This window comes from Hydractinia symbiolongicarpus, chromosome 2, assembly GCF_029227915.1.
Source record: "Hydractinia symbiolongicarpus strain clone_291-10 chromosome 2, HSymV2.1, whole genome shotgun sequence".
Lineage (NCBI taxonomy): Eukaryota > Metazoa > Cnidaria > Hydrozoa > Anthoathecata > Hydractiniidae > Hydractinia > Hydractinia symbiolongicarpus.
In genome coordinates this window covers 23,457,867-23,478,283 of record NC_079876.1, presented here as the reverse complement: position 1 = coordinate 23,478,283, position 20,417 = coordinate 23,457,867, and the positions used below count along the sequence as shown (strand labels likewise).

The 20,417-nt window shown below is 33.6% G+C and overlaps 2 protein-coding genes across 3 annotated transcripts; both read right to left on the bottom strand.

Annotated features, from left to right (window-relative positions):
* Window positions 1–1,908: 1,908 nt before the first annotated feature.
* Window positions 1,909–19,985, bottom strand: LOC130630239 (uncharacterized). 2 transcript variants are annotated; one of them, XM_057443654.1, is made up of 6 exons: window positions 19,378–19,981; window positions 5,767–6,046; window positions 5,558–5,686; window positions 5,411–5,461; window positions 4,572–5,146; window positions 1,909–4,490 (listed from the first exon to the last, which is right to left on the bottom strand). In XM_057443654.1, exons 5-6 carry the CDS (start codon window positions 4,827–4,829, stop codon window positions 4,029–4,031), a joined length of 720 nt encoding a protein of 239 aa, XP_057299637.1. In that variant the 5' UTR covers window positions 4,830–5,146; window positions 5,411–5,461; window positions 5,558–5,686; window positions 5,767–6,046; window positions 19,378–19,981; the 3' UTR covers window positions 1,909–4,028. The 2 variants fall into 2 exon arrangements, with proteins under 2 accessions (XP_057299637.1, XP_057299636.1); XM_057443653.1 differs by having other exon boundaries at window positions 5,558–6,046; window positions 19,378–19,985.
* LOC130630238 (uncharacterized) lies at window positions 9,735–12,483 on the bottom strand. The gene has a single exon (XM_057443652.1). It carries the CDS (start codon window positions 11,485–11,487, stop codon window positions 10,174–10,176), a length of 1,314 nt encoding a protein of 437 aa, XP_057299635.1. The 5' UTR covers window positions 11,488–12,483; the 3' UTR covers window positions 9,735–10,173.
* Window positions 19,986–20,417: the final 432 nt, after the last annotated feature.

The following is a 20,417-nucleotide window of genomic DNA, read 5'->3' as shown; positions in this document are numbered from 1 at the left end:
ATTATTATTTATTTATATATAAAGTAAAAACAAAATTGTTGCATTGTTTCCCTTTCTTTTCTTTTTCTTTAAAATGAAAACCGTCGACGTGGCCTATGAGTATCAAAATCAAGATCACCGGGAAGTTCCCCTGCACCGCTGGTCTGCTTTATACGTGTAACTTATGCAGGGATTGTTTAAATGAGACAACATGGCTGATTGGCACAAAGATATTTCTTTGCATGAGGAACTGAAATGTTACGTGGAACAGAATATGAAACGGTCAGAAATAGTTGACTTTGTTCGAAAGAAGTATCCACAATACTGCTGGAGTGTTCCAACCTTAGCCATGCGATTGAAATTTTTTCAAATAAAGTATGTCGACAATGCAACGCCTTTAACAACTGTTAAGAATTCCACATTTCCTCTTGCCGTGTATGGTTGCCTAGACACGCGTTTTCCAGAAAATTCATTTTTCTTAAAGTATGGACGTCGAACTCTGACTCAAATTTGATTGGAAAATTCTATATTGAGTATCTTCTAGCAACAAAGAAATTGCCTATGTACTTACGCATGGATCGTGGAAGTGAGACTGGAGTAATAACAACGATATATGCATACTTAGTTGACAAATTCTGTGATCTGGAGGACAGAAGTGTATTCAGTATGGGAAATCAACCTCTAACAAAATAGAAAGATCGTGGAAGGATTTGCATGAACGGTTGCAAAAATACTTAAAGGAGCAGTGTCCTACTATTATCCCATTTTTATGACCCGAGTTGCACATTCGATCGTAAAATGCTATCCTATATTTTCATTCCTGTAGTTCAAAGAGAGTGCGATACGTTTTGTCGTATGTGGAACTCTCATCGCATAAGGCATCAATCAGGATTAGAATTACCAACTTGAATACCTAATCACATGTTTACCTGTCCCAGAAAAATATAACGCTGAAGACAAACATATCAACATAACCGAGGAGTCTTTGGAGGAAGTAAGTGGCACATTCAGACTGTCTACCAAATCACTATCTCACTGAAGAAAAAGTTGAAACTTTTACTGATGTACTTCCTGATCCGCTAGGTTTAAAGTGTAGTGAATTAGTCGCAGCTTTTAAGTTTCTGAAATCACAGCTTTCAATATTGCAAGGTGCCTAGTCTTTAGTAACTGGACACATATATCAAATTACATCATTCTTTGTAGCATAATACATAACTAAAAATAACATACAAAAAGCTAATCCACTTCAGACTGGACTATTTGAACAAATTTTATAATATAATAAGAACATAACATAACATAACGATGCAGTGCCTTTTTTAAAAAATATATTCAATGAAAAGCACTTTAAAGAACAAAATGTCTCCCTACAACAAAAACATGCCACAATATATCGTATTGTACTTTTATAACAAAATAAGAACAAAAATGTCCCCCTAATAGCATATGTAGTTTTAAAATGTTTAGTCTTTGTCCTCCTCTGATTCCATTTATATTTCTGTTAACGACAGAAGTTTGCAATACAAGTTGCATTTCTGCTGGCTAAAGAAATTATCAATCGCCATTTCATTCAAATTACCAGAGCAAAAATATCTCTCAATCCCTTGTAAATCAACTAGAAGTAGCCTCTCTTGGCTATCTTGATATGAGAAGTGAGTCAAACATTCAGCCTTAGCATACAAATCCTTTTCAAGGGGTACTATATTTTGCACTGGCAACCCCATCATTGTTTATATACTTTTTAAAGTTCCCAGGCACAAAGGGTTCAACTGCTACCGGTTCATTCGCAAGATTTGCAAAATAAACCTTATTGTAAATAAAAAAATGTTCAAAACTCGCGAAATATTTTGTCCCTTTTTTAAACGGTTTGTTATTGCTTGAGCAGCCATGTGCATCTCTCCTCTAAACTTATACCATATGAGTGTGCTACATTTCTCCAGGTTGAAGATTTAAATTTTTTATTAACATACTGTTTATTCACATAATTTTCCATTGTATAAACCTTAAATGTATAACGAAATACTCCTTCTGCAAAATGTTCCTTTTCGACATGAAAAAGTTTACTATCGCTCTTAAACCATTTTGTCTCATTTATGTCAAATAATTTCAACACTTTATCAGTTGTGTTTGGTTTCACAAGTTTTCCAGCTTTAATTACATCAGCTATGGATACTGACTTTGGAAACATACTGCTATTAATGCTTGAAGATACAATTCTCTTTCTTCGTTTGATAGAACTTGTTGAGTCTGAATACACATTCCTCGATTTATTATAAATAGAAGACAAGTTCCTTTGGTGTAGGTCAGAACATTTTTGGCTGTTGTTATAATCTGTAGATATTTTTGCTGTTGCTAAAAATCGAACAAGCAAAACCTTTTTGCCTATTATCTGATCATTCTCGATACATGATGGTCCTCTCTCACTATACAAGACATCGCATGATCCTTCTTTCTGGTTCGTATTTCTTCAACTAGCCAGTTGCAACTGGATTCATTTTTTGAACTAGCTAGCTGGACTATGTACTATATATAGGTACCTAGCTAGCTCGTGACATCCTGGAGACAGCTTTACGCAACCACATATTTATAAGCGACATATTCAATGGCTATTATTTTCCAGGTGGGTGATTTTGTTGAGAACACGTTAGGAATTGTATGAGAAGAGCTGGGCAATCTAGTTTCTGTGCAACAAATTGTCTTATTTTTAACTTCAAAACTAAGAAGGACAGGTTCTAATGCTAAATTTATGGGTTATTCTTGGATCTGGGTTAACATGCTTGACATTTTCTGATGTTTTTCAACCAAAATGACCAATATTTGAATTCAGTGTCCAAATTTATGGAATCATGCATTTTTCAAGTTTATATTCTAAGTGAACTGCCCCTATTAGTAAAACGTCTGATGTTTTATAATAAAATGACTATAGCTACATACAGTCAGACTCTGTTAAAATCTAAAATATTAAGAATGTTTTCTCTTTTAAAATGATCATAACTGAGACCTGAGAATAAAAAAATTTCTACCAGTTCTAAAATGTAAACTTTTGCCATGTTGTTCTTAATTACATAAACTGCCACCAAGACAAGAAACCCTCTTTGTGCTGAAAAATAATATTCGGAGATTTTGCAAAATCTTATTTTGTAAAAGGGACAGTATTTGATATCATTAAACGATATAAATAATAGGTTAAGTTAAAGATGGTTTATTATATACGTGCAGGGTAATAATTCCAAAAATGCCATTTGTACTTGGCTACGATATGTGAAGTATGCCGGTGGAACATAATCACTGGCCAAAAATAGGACCTTTTGATGTTAAATTTTCTCAGGATGGTACATTGGCCTTAGAAGCGGTATTACTAAACTATGAAACTACCCAGAACCACTCAAAATCACCCAGAACCACCCAGAATCAGCCAGAACCACCCAGAAACAACCCAGAATCAGCCAGAATCAGCGAGAATATCCCAACCGGTTTTAAATGTCATGCGCAAACTGCGCCGCTGGACTCGCTTTTTCGATGTCTAGGCGGCAAAACTTAAGTACAGTGAGAATGACGTAAAGATTTCGAATTAAATACATAGAAATTTAACCCATTTTAAAATTTTTAGTCAACCACGTATGTTGCACTGGAAATTGTGTTTTCGATATTCATTTACTACAGAGTAATATAATTGATAGTAAAGAATTTTCTTTAGTCAACAATATCAAGTGTGAAAATCATATATCATATGCTCTTTTTAAGGTACTTTTTCAGACCTGTACATAGTCAGTATAAAAATTGCGCGTAAGCGTTGTTCCGCCTCTCTAGTAAATCCAGCAGTAGCATAGCAATTTCAATGCTTTGATGAAAAAATGATCTCTAATATTCCCTCCTTTTGTATTAAAACCTCCTTTATTTCTGTGGATGAAATGCTAATATACCGCAGCAGTGATTTAGCCAGTCTAACTCCCAGTCTCCTCTGCCCTGCTCCTCTGTCATGATGGTCGGTGGAATTAGGGTTTAACACGTGTAACAAAATCATGCACTAATTTATTAATTTGGTACCGTCAGGGGCGCGATTTAATAAACCGCATTGACCCTAAATCTTTGGGCAAATAACAATGCTGGAATTTTAACGGTTTTTGTAAAATAGGAGTTGCAAAACGTGAAAATGTTTCGGGTGTTTTTCTCATATGCAAAAGGACGGGACCATAAAACCAAGGATGACTACCTTTGTCGTTTACAAGTCGGAAGTTTTGATAGCCAACATCTGTAAGCCACATATCACACACATTGAATGTGGTATCCATCACAATTAATTTGTTTTGATCTACGCACAGTTTCTCGATGTCGTTCAACTGTTGGTCATCGAAAGCGGTGACAATATATTCGTCTGGTATGAACACTACGTTGCGAATAAATTTTTGTTCTTCCCGCCTCATTTCCCCAACAACCTTAAGCTCATCTTCATTATCTGTCTGATTATTCGTACAACAAATTCTGCCAATGCTCTGCTGTATGTTATACACCTTAAAAACATTAAGTTCTAGATAATTTTGTTTGTATATTTCAACGTTTAAGTCAGAGTTAAAATAGAAAACTGGTAATACCTGTTTTTGATTTCGTGGCTGCGTGGATTGCGAAGAACATCGAAATGGTCCTCCAGAATTGTCGATGCCTTGATCATAAGTACTTTCTGGTCTATTTCCCTTTTGCAAATCGTCTTCCATTAGCTTTAGAACCCTTTTCTCTGTTCGGATTAATGGTGTCGGCCTTGCAGTTTTCCGTTTTGCATTACAATGACATGCTATACAAAAGTCTGTCGATTCTTCGTCAGACCACGCGTTGATAGCGAGGCAATATTTCATAAATTTTTCAGTTGTAATGCTTTTTATGCGGCATATCGTGTTTGTAAAGCTCTTTTAAACTGAGTGACCACGATATGTTCGAACCAAAGCGAATATTTTCTCCTTCTCTACAGCTTCATTGGTGTACTTCTTGCCCACTCTTTTTTTAATAAACCATTGCTGCTCCTCACAATGTGCTTTTCGACAATCGCCATCGGTATAGAAGAAATAATTGGTGGGGGTTCCAATATTTTTGTACACACCATTATCGTCAGCCATAATTGAATGAAGTGAATTCTGATCATTATTTACCAAATATGTCGCAAATGTTACCGTACCTATAATTAAGAACAGCATAAGGACGTGAAAGTAGGCAAATATAAAAAAAAAGATCTTAGACTGGTACTAAGATAATATGAAATATCTTTCAGTGGTCCTGCATCTGAATTGAAGAAAAGGCTCGAGTCAGTATTATTTATTTATTTTGGAAAAGATGAAAGCTGCAGTATTATTTATTCCCTTGTTCTAGGAATAAATATACATAAGTACATAAATGTAAAACACTATTCCCGTGTTCGTTTAAAACATATACGAAGGTATACCTTTTTATTAGTAAAAGTTTTAAATGATTCCTGGACGGATTGAGCCGGTTGCTATAAAAGAGATTACATTTATAAGTCTACAAAAAAGTAAAGAAAAACAATGCGGCAATACCTCTTCCAGGTTTTGACCAATTCTATATTTCTTACCAATCCAGAATCTGTGCAATCAGAAAGAGGTGGTGATAAGAGGACATTCTCGTATATATCTTCTGAGCAGTTAGTTACACTTGCTTCCATATCTGATTCTAAGCAGCGATATTGTGATCGAGGTTCTCCCTAGTACAAGCAGCGGTTATTAAGTAGATGTCAGAAATAAAACATATACAATGCATATTATAAAAAATTTTATTACTTACAACAAAGTTATTTCCATATTCCATCAATATGTTCAACACTGACTGGGTAACTTTCAAAATTAGGAATTTGCATCGCTTCAGGTATTAGTGACGCATCAAAATCGTACATTATGCATGAAGGGCGTGGGTTTATATTGTAGCTGTCCGCTGCATACCATAACTCATCCTTATCTGACATACACGAAACCAGAAAACTGTCTCTTACGTGACCAACGTCTAATATTTCGTCAACATCCTCGTTGATATACTTCGCTAATGATTCATATGGTAGTCTTTTAAACTTTGAATGAAAAAGAAATGAAAAATTCATAAATGCGCTTTAATGCCAGAGTGTTTTTAAGATTCTCTTTCATCGTAACCTAAGACTGTCGCAAAATTTCGGATAAATATTGCTTCTCACAAGCCGTTGATACACTATGTCCATGATACACTATAAAAATTTTGTTAGGATTTTTCCTAGGCATATACTGGCATGGTGTGTCTAGCGACATTTGAGCAAAAGTGTTAAAGGCAGAGCTACACTTAGCGACATTGATAAAAATATTCGATTTTTCCAAAATCGTTTTGTGTATCATAGCTAAAAATATTTTTCAGGTGAAGAAAAAAATCGTTTTCCATTCATTCGATTTTCGAATTGGATCAATTTTTTTTCAATTTAATTTAAAATACGCAAAATCAGCACAAAAAAGTTTATTATATTGAAACAGTAATATTCGAAAAAAAAGTAATACACGAACAAGTTTCTTTGTTGCTTCATTGATTTTGTAATATCATTTAAGTGTAACTCTGCCGTTAAAAGCAGGAAAAAAATGATTTCATCTTTTGGAAGATGTTTTTGCGACAACGAAGACACCGACTGTTTGGGGTTTTTTTTTAGCATGAAGATTTTTTTAATAAACGAAACAAGAATGAATGAAATGTTTAACTTAGAATGCTCCTTTTTTCAGACATTTTATAGTGTATCATGACCTTATTAATAGTGTATTTGTGTTGTCCTTCCAAAATAGCATTCAGAATTGTAGGTACCCGCACTTTTTCTTCAAAGAAAAAATCGGTATTTTAAAAAGTTTGGGGGATGTTCTCGTCACATAAAAGTTTTATTAAAACATTGCGCGCGGAGCACCATATATTAATTGTATAGGAATATGTTAAAATAGTTTTTTCAGAAGTTTCAAACACTTTTTTTGAATGAAAACAAACAACATCCGAGGTGGCCAAAATTTAGCAATGGTGCCTTATCGCATCGAAGAATCCTGTACGTGGCAATTTGTAACCGTTGAATAATGGCAGTATTGAGCAGCGAAAAACATTACTTGTTTATCATGGTTGTTAGAAAAAACCTTAAAAAAACCTTATTTGTCAGGCCTCAAAAAATTACGTGTACGATTGGCATCGGCCACCGATCGTGTACGCAACATCAAAGATGGGGCCGGAAAAGTCGGGCACGTGAAATTTGTTAGAATTTAAGTTTGTATATCTGACATTTTCACTTACAGAGAAAAAACATAGCAAATCACTTAGTCCTCGAGATGTTGATAATTCACAGAAAAGCAATGCTCTACGACGATAGAAAAAATGTTTTCTGCATATAATATATAAAAATAGATCTTCGTGAACAAGTCTACACAATCACGGCGCCCGATTCCACGTATTTTCTTGTTAGATACACAATTGCTTTCTATTGCTGTTCTCCCAAAACCATATTTACGGGGATACACACGCGTCGTGGATCAACAATCTGGGGACAAGCAAGTGTGAACATGAAACTGATTATAGTTTCAATTTCAACAAATTTGAAAAAGCCTTGTTACTTGTGTCATATTCAAAAGAGCTTTGTGCTATCTTGGGTTTCCTTTTTATTTAAGTAACAAGACATTTTATAAGAACACAATAAATCGAATAGCTAGCCAGCTGGTTATTTTTTGTAGCTGGTAAAGGTTTAATGTATATAAGAATTTGTTGACTTCGTAACAACTTTGTATGTTTACATTTGTAGATTCAAAGCTTCTGGTAACAGACACTCTCCAAACGATTTTTTAACATTCCACAAGGCGAAAGAGGAGAACACTAGTTTTGGGAGGAAGACTTAAGCCGAGAATGATGATGATGATGATTAACAAGACTTGATGATGTTTTGGTTTAAAATCATTATCCTCGTATCAAAATAATTACTGGAAATGGTGGTAATTATATATATACAATTCGAATAAGAAAAAGGCATGGTTTTATTTAATGGGTGAAATGACAAAATTTTTTCACATTTTTACTAAAGAAGTGTCATGCTGATAGACATGGAAAATGTTTGTAGTTCTACCAACGTGACGAAAATGACTTAGCATGTACTTATTACAACCCTATCCAGATGGACACAAAAATGTGTAATAATGTAGTTAACGGTATCTGTTTTTGAATATTTGTTTTGGTAAAAATTTAAAGTATTTATAGTAATTATTGCATAACAGCTAAAAGGTATTTTCAAGTTTGTTTCAACATTAAGAGTCTGAGCCAGAAATTGTTACCAAAAAATAAAAACAGTGTTTTTCTTGTTATTAGGCTAAAGGACTAAATATTTTTTGACTGAATGTTGTGCTAAATCAGTGTTCATTCTTTTGTTTTTGTAGGTTGTTGTGTTGTAAGGTTTGTTTTTAAGTAGCTATATAATCTTGTCATTTTTATTTTATTGTATTTATCTGTTGTTGTTTATGTTGTTGTTACTATGATCTAAAATTACAAACATGTTATTAAATGTTTTGTATAGATTAAATATGAAAATATGTTATTAGTAATATATACTGCTTTGCATTACCGAATTATAAGAATTATATGTCTTTTTTACTTAGTTTAGTTTCCAAAAATTTATAGCCTCTAAAAGCTATTATATTTACCCATAACTTGCAAAAAAAATTTCTGGATGTGGAAGAAAGAAGAAGTTTTGCTCGTTAGCTAATTTTAGCCTTAATTTTTCTGAAAACATTATTTGGCTTTGATTTAAGAATTTTATGATTTTTTTTTCCAAATAAAATGTAAGAAATGGACTTGTAAAGGTTCTGTCTGCTGCATTTTGGATTGTGAAATAGGTAAATAAGCTAAAGCTTCTGGGGCTTTGCCCCAGACCACAGTTGGGTAGCTTCCAGCGCCCCTCAAGATTAAATCTGATTAAACACGCGCAATTTTTGTGTAGCGAAAATTGCGCATTGGCTTCGCTTCGCAAATCCGCCTAGGGAGAAAAAAATCCTGTATCCGCTTTTTGATGCCAAGTTTTGCAAAGATAAAACAAGCCAAAAAGAACAGCATGGTGAACAGAGCCTACCATATTGGCGATTTTATCGAACTCCATCTCAGAGCTCTCGTTTGTTTACCTATGGTTTCACACGAGCATTTTGCGACGGCCCGCTTATTAGACGAGAATAAGAGATCAACAAGATCGTTAAATATGGCGGCTGGAAAAACAAACAATAAATTCAAGATATTAAAGTACCATTATTTCCATTTCTAGTACGTTTTATATCCTCAAACTTTCAGGAAAATCATAACTCCGTCTGAATTTTGAAATAAATAAATAAAATGTATATGTTAATTTTTTTTCGATAGGGTGATTACGCGCCTTTAACTAAGCTGTATAACGTCTAATTAGACTAAATCATTCATCCTAATCAAACTGACACCTAAATTAAACTATACAGCTTAATTAAGAGGGTTTCCCTAACTGTTAGTTAATGTTGTTGTTTTCTTCTTATTACGCTACCATTATGTAATACGTTTTCAAAACAAAAGAAATAAAACTCAAGAAAAAAAGAACTACAATAACTTTTTCGTTGCCACACTATTTTTAATCAAAATTATGACTATTTTTTTCCCTTCTTACATACAAAATCCTAAGTTGCTTCTAAAAAGTCGTTAACGCTATATCTAATTTACGTCTAATTACATGGAAAATATTTAATGTGATTTCTGTATGCATTTTGAGTTAGTCTAGCAATTGATTTGAAAGTGATAACACAGCGTTCTTGAATTTTCAGTACATGTTGAAAATAAAACCAATCAGAAAAATTATTATAAAAACTTTGATCTCGTTTGTATATAACGCGTTAAAGCTAAAGCGTGCAGAATGTAAAAAATGAAGCGTTTTCGCTATTCTTATTGCAAACAAATAAACAAACAAAAAAAAGTAGTAGTTACAAAAATAGCAATAGTTTGTAAGAATTTGTTTCTTCTAATATTTATGTTAGCCATTTTAATTGATGCATCAGTCTTATTGGGCAAGAAAACATAATGTGGTCTTTTTAAGTTGATAATCAACGAGCAAAAAATAAGCAAAAGTTGAGCCTAAACATGCAGAAATCTATGTAACATTAAACCTTGTTCAAAAAATCTATGTTGCTATCAAAGAATGTCTGTAACAATTCATTATATAACTGGTACCGGACTTGAAAGTGTTTTTCTTCTAGAAATGATGGCGCACAAAAACAGGATTGATACAATATTGATTCCAAGATAAAATGCATTCATAAAATCATAATAAGTCCCAACGAACACTCCTCCAATAATTCGACCACTTTGGAGAGAAAACAACCGCGCACCTTCCATAAAACCTTGATTGCACGAAGAAGCCAGCCTTGCACATACAACTACGCCAAATGTTTGATCTGAAAGAAGGAAGATGACGGAACCTATTATTGTTAATGATATCAGAAAATATAAAGTAGTTAAGTTTCCAACTTTGTGGTAAATTAAAAGCTGCAAAGAAGTTGTTATCATTACTGATATGACACTCAATACTCCAGTGTAGTAGATCTGATGGTCCGACATTTTCCAATATACCAAACCTATGATAAGGGCTGTGTTGAACAACGAAAGAGCAACAAGCGACAAGTTCAAACCAGTATAGCTAAAATTTAGTTTCTGTATAATTAGTAGGGGAAATACACGAAATATTAACTGATCAACGACACCAAAAAATAATGAAATGATGATAAGCAGCAGTGTATCAAAAGTTTGTAACATCCTTTTAATTACGTCCAGTGTCGATTCAGAAGTAGAAAAATTGTAGTTATCTTGTTCAGTCTTTTCCATTATACTTGACTTCATATCATATTCTCGAGATAGATCATGCGTAAAAAATACAACAGCAAAAAAAGAAATAACGCCAAATATACTTAGAATGGGACCAATGATATTTGCGTATGTTATATGTATTTGACCAATCCAGAAATCAACTTTCGTAAAAAATAACGAGATACAAGGACCAAACGCGTAACCAAACATTCGACTTCCGTTTAACAGGGGTATTCGTTGCATTAATTCTTTACTTGTGTAAGATCTTGCCACCTCGGAAATTATAAGTGGACCCACAGCCATAGTAAATCCGCTTAAAAATCTTCCAATTAAAGGATACAGTGGAGACACAGGAATTGAATATAAAATGCTACCAATAATAGATAAACATAACATCGCAATTAAAAATATTTTAATTCGACGTATTTTATCAACAATCCTTGCTAAAATTAGTGGACAGAATAAAGATGGAACGAAAAATGCAGCGTTTATTAAGCCATAATACCATTCATCGTTGTCAGTTTTGAGAAGAGTTGAAACATATATCCACAATGTGGCATTGACGCAACCCAATTCTAAGCCAATAAGAAAATGCATTAACAAGAAAACCACATATGTTGACGTCCGTTTCTTCTTCCATTGTAAAAATTCTATTTGGGTAAGCATTTTTAAACTTAAAGATATGGGGTTATAATATGCGGCTATGATATGCGGTTAGGATATGCAGTTATGATATGCGGCTGACATTCACTAGGTAAACAAGAAATTCCGCACGGGGTTTACTTTGTCAATGTTATTTCTTATCGTATGTGTTTGAATCAATATTTTCTCAGTCGCTTTTATTTGATTTGTCTAAAATATAAAGAAGAAGTTGAAACAAAGTACCTAGTATATGAAAAATCGGTATAGGAGAAGAGAAATGTTTTTTAGATTACAACAATAGTGGCCTTGCAAAATGTGTTTTCCATGCGACTACAAAATTTTATTTTGCTAAATTTTGTGTTTAACGGTTTGTTGTCAATTTCTTTGTAAGTTTCACATTGTTTGCAATTTTGACAGTAGTCATATTTGTTTTGATTTTATTCCACGTTATCACTTTCATTTCTATATTTGTAATCAACTTTTGGCGCGTTTTTCATATGGCTTTTATGAAAAGCTGCTGAATACACTGTTGCTGATAGTACCTGTTCCTGTGTCGTAAATGTGATTTGCCCACGTTATCACGTGAATACTTCTACGGGCCAATCAAGTAGTCTGTACATGGTTTGTGATCACACAAATTATTAACATTTTTTTCCTTTAAAGTCCATATCGGGTATTATCCTGATACGTTGTAACTGGCAGACAAATTGCGCCACGGAAGCTCTTTTTAGTATATTCAGAAATACTTGGGTACAGTTTACTAACCCTCAGTTACACTTCATGTTACCATAGAGGTTGAACTACAGATTTCTACTTCCATGACATTAATCATTTAAAAAAAGTGATAGCCAGTTGTGCCTACATGGAAAACTGAAAATAGTCAACCAGCTGCATGAGTAATCAACAAAGCATTTTTAATATTCGTTGGTATGCAATCATATTTAAAATTAATATTTTCAGATTAATACTTCTCCATTTTCTCTCTTATCGAGTCCTTACATTTTTAATCATTGTTATTGCGAACTTTATTCTGATTACTATAGATTTGATAGAGATTATCATAAACCATCATTTGTTTTCTCGCATTTTGATTGGTCTATCTACTCGAAATATATGCTATTTTTTTATTTTCTAGCTACTGAGAAACAAGTGCAATGTTTACTTATGTTTTTTTGAAACGAACATAAATTATCACGGTTTTTTTGTTCCAATAAAATCATCAAATTATCACGAAGGAGACATTACTCTCCACCGCCGAGAATATTTAGTGAACCTTTAACTTCAGAAAGAATTGAAAACACGTTTAAAGAAGGCTTGTGTTCAATTCTTTATTCATAACAAGGAAATTTATCATGAATTAATTTACACGCACCCTTGTCCTTGTTATTTTGTTGCATTTTAGTATGAGAGATGACGGTGAAAAAAACCCTGTTCCCGTTGACTAAATTTTAAAATATGATTGGCTTTCACATTTTGGCATAATCATCATTTCTTCCTTAGTCATCAGTTTCCAAGGTCAAGATTAAAATATGACGCTTGGAGCCGTGGTCGTTTAGTTTTATGAACAAAACTAAAGTTAACCAAATTAATGAAAAATGTTTTGACGGTACTTTGTAGCACCCTATGCGTTGTGCATAAAAATGTAGAAGGGTGAAATAACACTAGTCTTAAGTTTTAGCAATGCATGTAAGCACACACGAGTTTTTAACATAACTTTAGCTATCAATGTGGAAAATATCAGCAAAATATCAATACATAATTTTTAAATAGCTAAAATACATCGTTTACAGCAGATTTTTTATTACTTGACAATTTAGCTACTTATTTTCTAATTAGGTTAAGACTGTTATTAACAACAACATTATAAACTATTCAAAATAAATCTGCTCATCTTATAGGTAATCAAACAGTTTTAACGTGCACGGTTCAAGAACTAATTGACATGTGAGCGCTTCCATGCCTTGTACGCCCTTTAAACACTTGAAAAACCACGCGACCGGCCTTGTCCAAACATACGAAAATAAATTCAATTATTTTCTAATTCGCTGCGCTCAACCGAAAATAACCTTATTTATTTTCTTATTTTTGTGACAGGGAAGACTCAAAGAACTTTGACTAGTAGTAGTAGTAGTAGTTATGAACGAAAAAGTTAGGGTTAGGGTTCTGCGTCGTCCTCCACATAACCATCTTTAGCTGTCTACGAACGCCATCTCCATGTCGTTTAAAAAGACGGTCTGGGACGTCTGCACTTGCCGCCGCTGTTGCTCGTAGGCTGTGGAGTCCGAATCTTGTCCTATCCAATCCGATTGATGCCAGTGAATCGAATGTATTTTCTCTTGTTGTTGTGTAGCTGATTGGGCGGTTCATCTTTTTAAAGCTTCCAATTTTGTTGTTTGATGTAACTGTGATAGCTCTAAACAGATAGGAATCAGGCTCAGCAGGTACATACTTCATATACTCAGGTAAATTATATACTGAGCAGATCTCATTTCCGCAATCGCCGATGTAAACCCAGTGTCCTTCTCTGTAGATATCTGTTTTGCTTTTCGCTATGAACATTTTCATAAAGCTATTTTTGTAATTGACGTCACATCTTTTCAGATTACTAATTTCCGAAAACCTAAGAAAGTCACAGAATCCCAACACAAAGATATGAAAAGTTCTAAGTTTGTAAAGGTTAACAGCTTCGGTTTTAACAAGTTGTTTATGTAATGCGTGCAAATGTTCAACCGTAATTATGTCTTTCTTGCGAGTTTGATGTTGTAGTAGGCGTTTAGCGGCTTCGAGCATATTTTTTGGTAAAGTGTGGTCGCATGGGTTATTGTAGCCTGTCAAAATACTGGATAACGTAGAATGCGATTTTGATTATAGGATAAGAATTGTTCATTTGGGTTAGGTTAAGTATGTTCAACGCAACTGTTAGTGGTGAGCTGGTAATTTTGATACAGAATATTTTTGACACCATGTATTTCATGAATTAAAAGAATAATAGTACGTTTTTATCGTGTTAATCCCCTGGAATTTAAGATCAAAATTTGTTGCTTCTATCCTCAGCAAATTTACAGCACACCACAGCAAAAACTCAAAAGAACTTTCGGAATACATCAGAGGAATAAAGATAGCAGATGACGAATGCATGGTATCATTTAATGTCACATCACTTTACACAAATGTTCCCATAAAAGACACCCTAAACATCATTAAAGACCTTATTGAAAACGATGCTGGATTCGGTGAAAAGACGAAGATTCCAGTACCGGATTTTTTGCGTTTGGTCGAACTTGTTCTAACCAAAACATGGCATCTGTCTAACAAGAACTTCTACACTCAAACAGACGGAGTTGCCATGGGAGGCCCTGCATCATCAGTAGTCGCAAGCACACGAGACAACAGCATTAGTCACATCAGACAGACGTCCAAAGGTTTGGAAAAGATTTGTTGACGACGTATTCGCCATAATTAAAAGATCTCATCTAGTAGAGTTCCATGAACACATCAACAGCCTACATCGACAAATCAAATTCACTGTTGAGCTTGAACACGATGGAAGTATCGCTTTCCTGGACACTTTGGTCAAGCGCAAGAATGGTTCCATTTCAGTTTCAGTGTATCGTAAACCAACACACACTGACCAGTACCTTAACTTCGAATCAAACCATCAGAAATCTTGCAAAGAAAGTGTTATATCTTCATTACTAAATCGTGCCAACAGCGTAGTCAGTGACAAACAGGAAAGGAAAGAAGAAATTCGACGTGTAAGAAATGCATTAATCGCAAATGGATACAGTCATAAAGTCATCACGCAAGTAGAAAATAAAATGAAGAGAAGATGCAACGGAGACAACAAGGAAACTCAGAGGATTTCATCGCATCAGCATTCCTACCCTTTGTAGCAGGTACTAGCGAGATCCTTCGTAGAGTTTTAAGGCAACACAAGATCAAATGCATTCTTAATTCTAAAGACACCCTAAGAAGCACTTTATCTAAACCAAAAGACAAAATAAACCTGGAAGAACAATGCAATGTTGTTTACGAAATCCCGTGCAAAGATTGTGATGCAGGGCACATGGGCGAAACAAAAAGAAAGTTTAAGCAACGAGTACAACAACATATGCGCGCAGTGAGAAACGGAGATGTAAAGAAAAACGAAATTGCGGACCACAGCTGGGGCAGAAGTCATCAGTTTAATTGGGATGTGAAGAAAATCATTAACAGAGAATCCAGAACAACGGCCAGGAAGATTAAAGAAACCATCAACAGTGTAGCACGTAACAAACACATAAACAGCATCTGGTATCAACTTCCTGAGATTTGGTTACCAGCCCTACAGAAGAAGTAGTTACCTACATCTAGGTCCGAAAATGTTAATTACTGTAATTAACTGTAATTAACAGCTCGTTTCTGATTGGTTAATTTTTATGAATTTCGATCCTCTGCAATTATATAAATACATGCTCAACATCATTTTACTTTGTCCGATGATGGGAGAAGGATCTCCCGAAACGTCGCCTACTAAACTATCATGTTCAAGAAATTATAAACTTTCCACAGTTACATTCTTATGACCTCTGCATTTTTCACGTGCGTCTTCATTATCGAAACGACTTTTTATCGACTTTTTCTTCTATTTGCTATAGAAAGAAAATAAAGGTATTATGATATAACTAGTGATATAAATTGCATGTAGAATTTGTCACAGAGCGAAGATACACGCTTATTACATAAGAAAATTTCTCGGAAATGATGTGTAATTGCTAAGCTAGGTGTTCAAAGAAAAATATATAAACAGATTTTACAGTTTTCAATTGATGTGCCTAGATAGAATGTTAGTTATAAATAACTAGAATTACTTACTGTTTCTTCTTCTTAAAACAGGAATCTTCTCAATTCCTTTTTTGTCGTTTTTTCCATCAACCTAAAATACAGAAATTTTTCTATAGCATATGCGAAATAATGACCAAAATAAACTTGAAATGTCTATACATTGTATTCCATATAAATATTCAGGGTAACACAGGGAATTAAAAAAAACTTACTGCTTGTCAGATCCTTCTCAATATATTTTGAAATATCTTCACTTTCTTTCTTTTCTTCTATATGTTCGTAAAAATAGAGTCCACAATACTTTACCAACATCAAATGCTTGAAATTAACACACAACGATTTTAGCGCGAAAGAAACTGACACATATATAACGTTGTTTCAACAAATATATTTTGAAACGTTTTCAACTTCAACTTTCTTTGGTAAAGAGAAAAACGTTGTGTTTATTTTTAAATTCGAAGCGACTTCTTTTCCGTTCGAATATTTCCTCGTTCGAAAGTACGATGTTTTGACAAATCAAATTGCATAATTTTCATCACATGGTTTGGTCACAGCTATTACAAATTTGAACTGGAAACTTTTAATTTTAATTTTTTTATAAAATTATAATAAAAGCGTACCCTCGTACAATCTCCAATAGTCAGTCAGCTATTGCATTTGTAAAAACCGTTTGTTAATTTTCTAAGAACATTTTAAGAATATTTTTCCCTGAAAGAGTTATCGAATCTTACGTTGGTGCGACGTATAAAGTAAGTATAAATCCGACGTCGGTTTATGGTCGATATGCAACGTCGGAAATCCTGACGTTGGATCGACGTTGGTTTATGGTCAAAATACGACGTCGGAAATTACAACGTCCAAGCGACGTTGTAACGACGTGGCCGACGTCGCGACGTAGCAGCGACTAGCAACAGACGTCGTGTGCCTGCTGGGATGTAGTTAAAAATCTAGCGTCTCTGATAAATCTGTGAATTTAATACCTCAACCGCATTAATGCCAGCGTGGATAAAATTTACAAATAGGCCTGATTGAATTAAAATTTAATTTAGCTTTTCTTTTAAAGGTATCCTGCAACAGAATTACACACAAAAAAATCATGGCGAAATTTATTTCATTACAGGAGTTGTTGTAGGGACAAATTTTTCATAATGGTAGCGCAACAAGAAGAAAACAACAACAACATTAACAGAAAATTTAACTTGAGGCTTACCTGCTTTAATATTATAACACTAAAATTAAAGAAGGGTATTCTTTAATGTTTTTTGGACTGTATCCTATCCAAAAGACAAAAAATTCAAGGTTATTAATGACTAAAGACTGTTGATTCCGTCTAAAGGTTAGCCTAGCTAAAAGTCAAGTGTCCAACGTGTTACCAGAAAGAAATGTTATTGTTGGCACCACATTGCTAATTCTTATTGTTACCTTATTAGTATAGTATTGTCCCCAATAGTTACTACCACTATATTTCAAAGCAAAGCAGGTGCAGTCAGCTAACTAGCTAGGTAAATAGCTGACGAAAGTTGTGGTGAAAGGTGTAGTTTAAGCCATTTAGTAAGAAATGGTTCTCTTTATACTTATTGACAAGGTTTTATTTCAGCGAATAAGTTGTAAACAAATGACTTCTTTCTGCAAAAATCTATCTTTTGAAGAAGATTACATTCATCCTCAAAATCTTTTCCTCAAAAAAAAAAGTTAGCTAGAAAAAATTAAAAAATTGAATTAAAAAAAAAATCAATTTTAAACCCAAGGGGGATTAACAATGAATCTGTTAGCGAAATTGGATTGCATTAGCATTTATCAATATATTCCAATATGTATGTATATCAGTTCCTTATACATTGTCTGAAAATATGCATCAAATATGCATCAAAACAACCAAATTATAGTAGCTAAATGGATGTTTGAATGTTTTTACTAATTCGTTTTTCATCCGATGACTTCCCATTCAATCACAATTTCTTCAAAGTTTTTTTAGAGATGCTAAACCATAAAGTTATGCAGTTGGGGTGGGGGAGGGGGGGGGGGGGGGTTAAATATTCACTTTTAGATAATCACGTAATAAGGACAGTATATATAAGCTACATATGCAGTTGTGGCATTTTTAATAACCTTTCGTCGAAATTTAAAAATATTCTTTGATAATTATTCATATCTTGATTCTTTTAGCTTGATATTTGATTATCCATTTCTTCTACTTTTGCAACAATAAGCTAGCTTGCTCTAATTCTTCTTGGTTGTCCTTGTTGTAGCCATAGCCAAACATACATTACATTGTACATATGGTTGTTTTCAGCCATCTAGCTAGCTATATTTAATTCATACCATGAAGGTTGATTATAGGGAAAAAATGTGTAATATCTAGCAGTGTGTCATGTATTTTCTTATAGATACTTATCTTATAGATTAAGGTTACACATTTCACGACCTTTCTCCGTATGACACAAATAGTTCTTTGTGAGAAAGTGACCAAGAAACTTGACTGGGCTATCGAGTCAAACAAAAACAGGCTAAAAGTTTGTCCCTACAAGCGCTTTATTCGTGCCCAGACTGCGCTGTATGAAGGTCGATAATTATAAAAAAAGGTTCTCAACTTTAAAAAAGCTGTGACTTTAATAAAATAAACATCATTCATCACCGTTACTGAGGCGTTGAAATCCAAAAAAATTTACACGCAGTCATTCTTTTAATAAACCGCCATATTTGAACGCAAAGATAAATAACAATATATACAAGAAAACAATTCTTTCCAGTGTTTATTGTGAATCTGATATCTGATTGAATTTTGAAAACTGAAAAAAAATGCTGTTCTTTTTCTCGTCTCAAATTTAAAAAAAAATTCTTTGCAAGCATTACTTTGAAAGGTCACATTTTAAAACCCTATTAAAATTAATTATTTCGGTTTTGATTAAATGAGGGAAAGAAATTATTTAAAAAAATAAGTATGAACCTTATCACATTTATATTTTGATCACTGATCGATTGGTATTTGTACCATACGTCCATGAGTTCACTTAATTTACATTACCATGTCTAATATATTAGCTAAAAGGTAATATATCAAATAGTGTTTTATTTTAAAGGTAAACTTACTAAGCAAAAAGTACTCCAACCACAGACAGCTTTCAATATTATCTGTTAAAACAACTTTTCATTGTGTATGCATCATCCTTTTGATTAGCTTGAAGTGAATTATTTGTCTGTCTAATTATTTGTCTGTCTAATTGTCGACTTGCCTCTATTGTGTTTATAATAAACTAAAGATAATAGATTAGATAAATATTCTATCGTCAATAAAACGTTTTAGTTATTATAAAGCTGTTGCTACACAGCAGTCGGTCCTCAGAATTGCCATAGTGATGTAGAGAAGAAAGCATTTGTGATTTCTGTTACGAAGTTAGACACGACATATTTTGCTATTCAGATAGGCAATGTCACAAACAACAAACTTCGTTACAAAGAATCCTGTACACTTTGGCACGGAGACAAATAACAAGAACAGAATCAAAAAATTTACGACCTTTCGGCATGTTTCCGAAATCATACTTCCCATGTTGGCGTGTCATTAGCGTAGCGAAAAGAATTCCGTTCTTGTCATTACTTACAATATAACTTGTCTTTTGCTTTTAACTAAATTTTGTAAAATCGATGTCTCTATAATAATAGCCGTATTTTGTCTATTCAAAAGGGTTACCGATATTCCTTTGATCTTTCCGAGAATTTTTAGAAACCAGGGGGTCGTTTAATTGGAAATCTTATGATTGATCAAAATAAATTACATAGATTAATTTATTTTCTTACATAACTTAAATAATGTAACGACATGCTGTTTAAACCAAAGTTGTGATAAAGTTTTTTTGCAAAAGGGTACTGTTCAAGTCTGTTTAACTGTACTAAGCGGTTAGCTTAGTATTAAAGTAGTATTAAATAAAGTTATTATCCCTATACACCTGTGTAACACTTTTTAACTGTACTAAGCGCTCAGTCCAGTGCCACGATTAATTTTTTAACTTTTACAAAAACTTATTCTGCAAAATAAAATAATATTGACCGATTGTTTTTGCTATGACGGAATCACAACGATTGTAAGCTGTTTTTATTTCAGCTTTTGTTGCGGGAAAGTTATTTTTTGA

What these genes read in the sequence shown, in the direction of transcription:
- LOC130630239 (XM_057443653.1), bottom strand. Translation starts at nt 4,829, where the DNA reads ATGAAATATTGCCTCGCTATCAACGCGTGGTCTGACGAAGAATCGACA. An exon ending in AGCCACGAAATCAAAAACAG is followed by an intron (nt 4,491 to 4,571) that starts GTATTACCAGTT and finishes AATGTTTTTAAG; the next exon opens with GTGTATAACATACAGCAGAG.
- LOC130630238 (XM_057443652.1), bottom strand. Translation starts at nt 11,487, where the DNA reads ATGCTTACCCAAATAGAATTTTTACAATGGAAGAAGAAACGGACGTCA.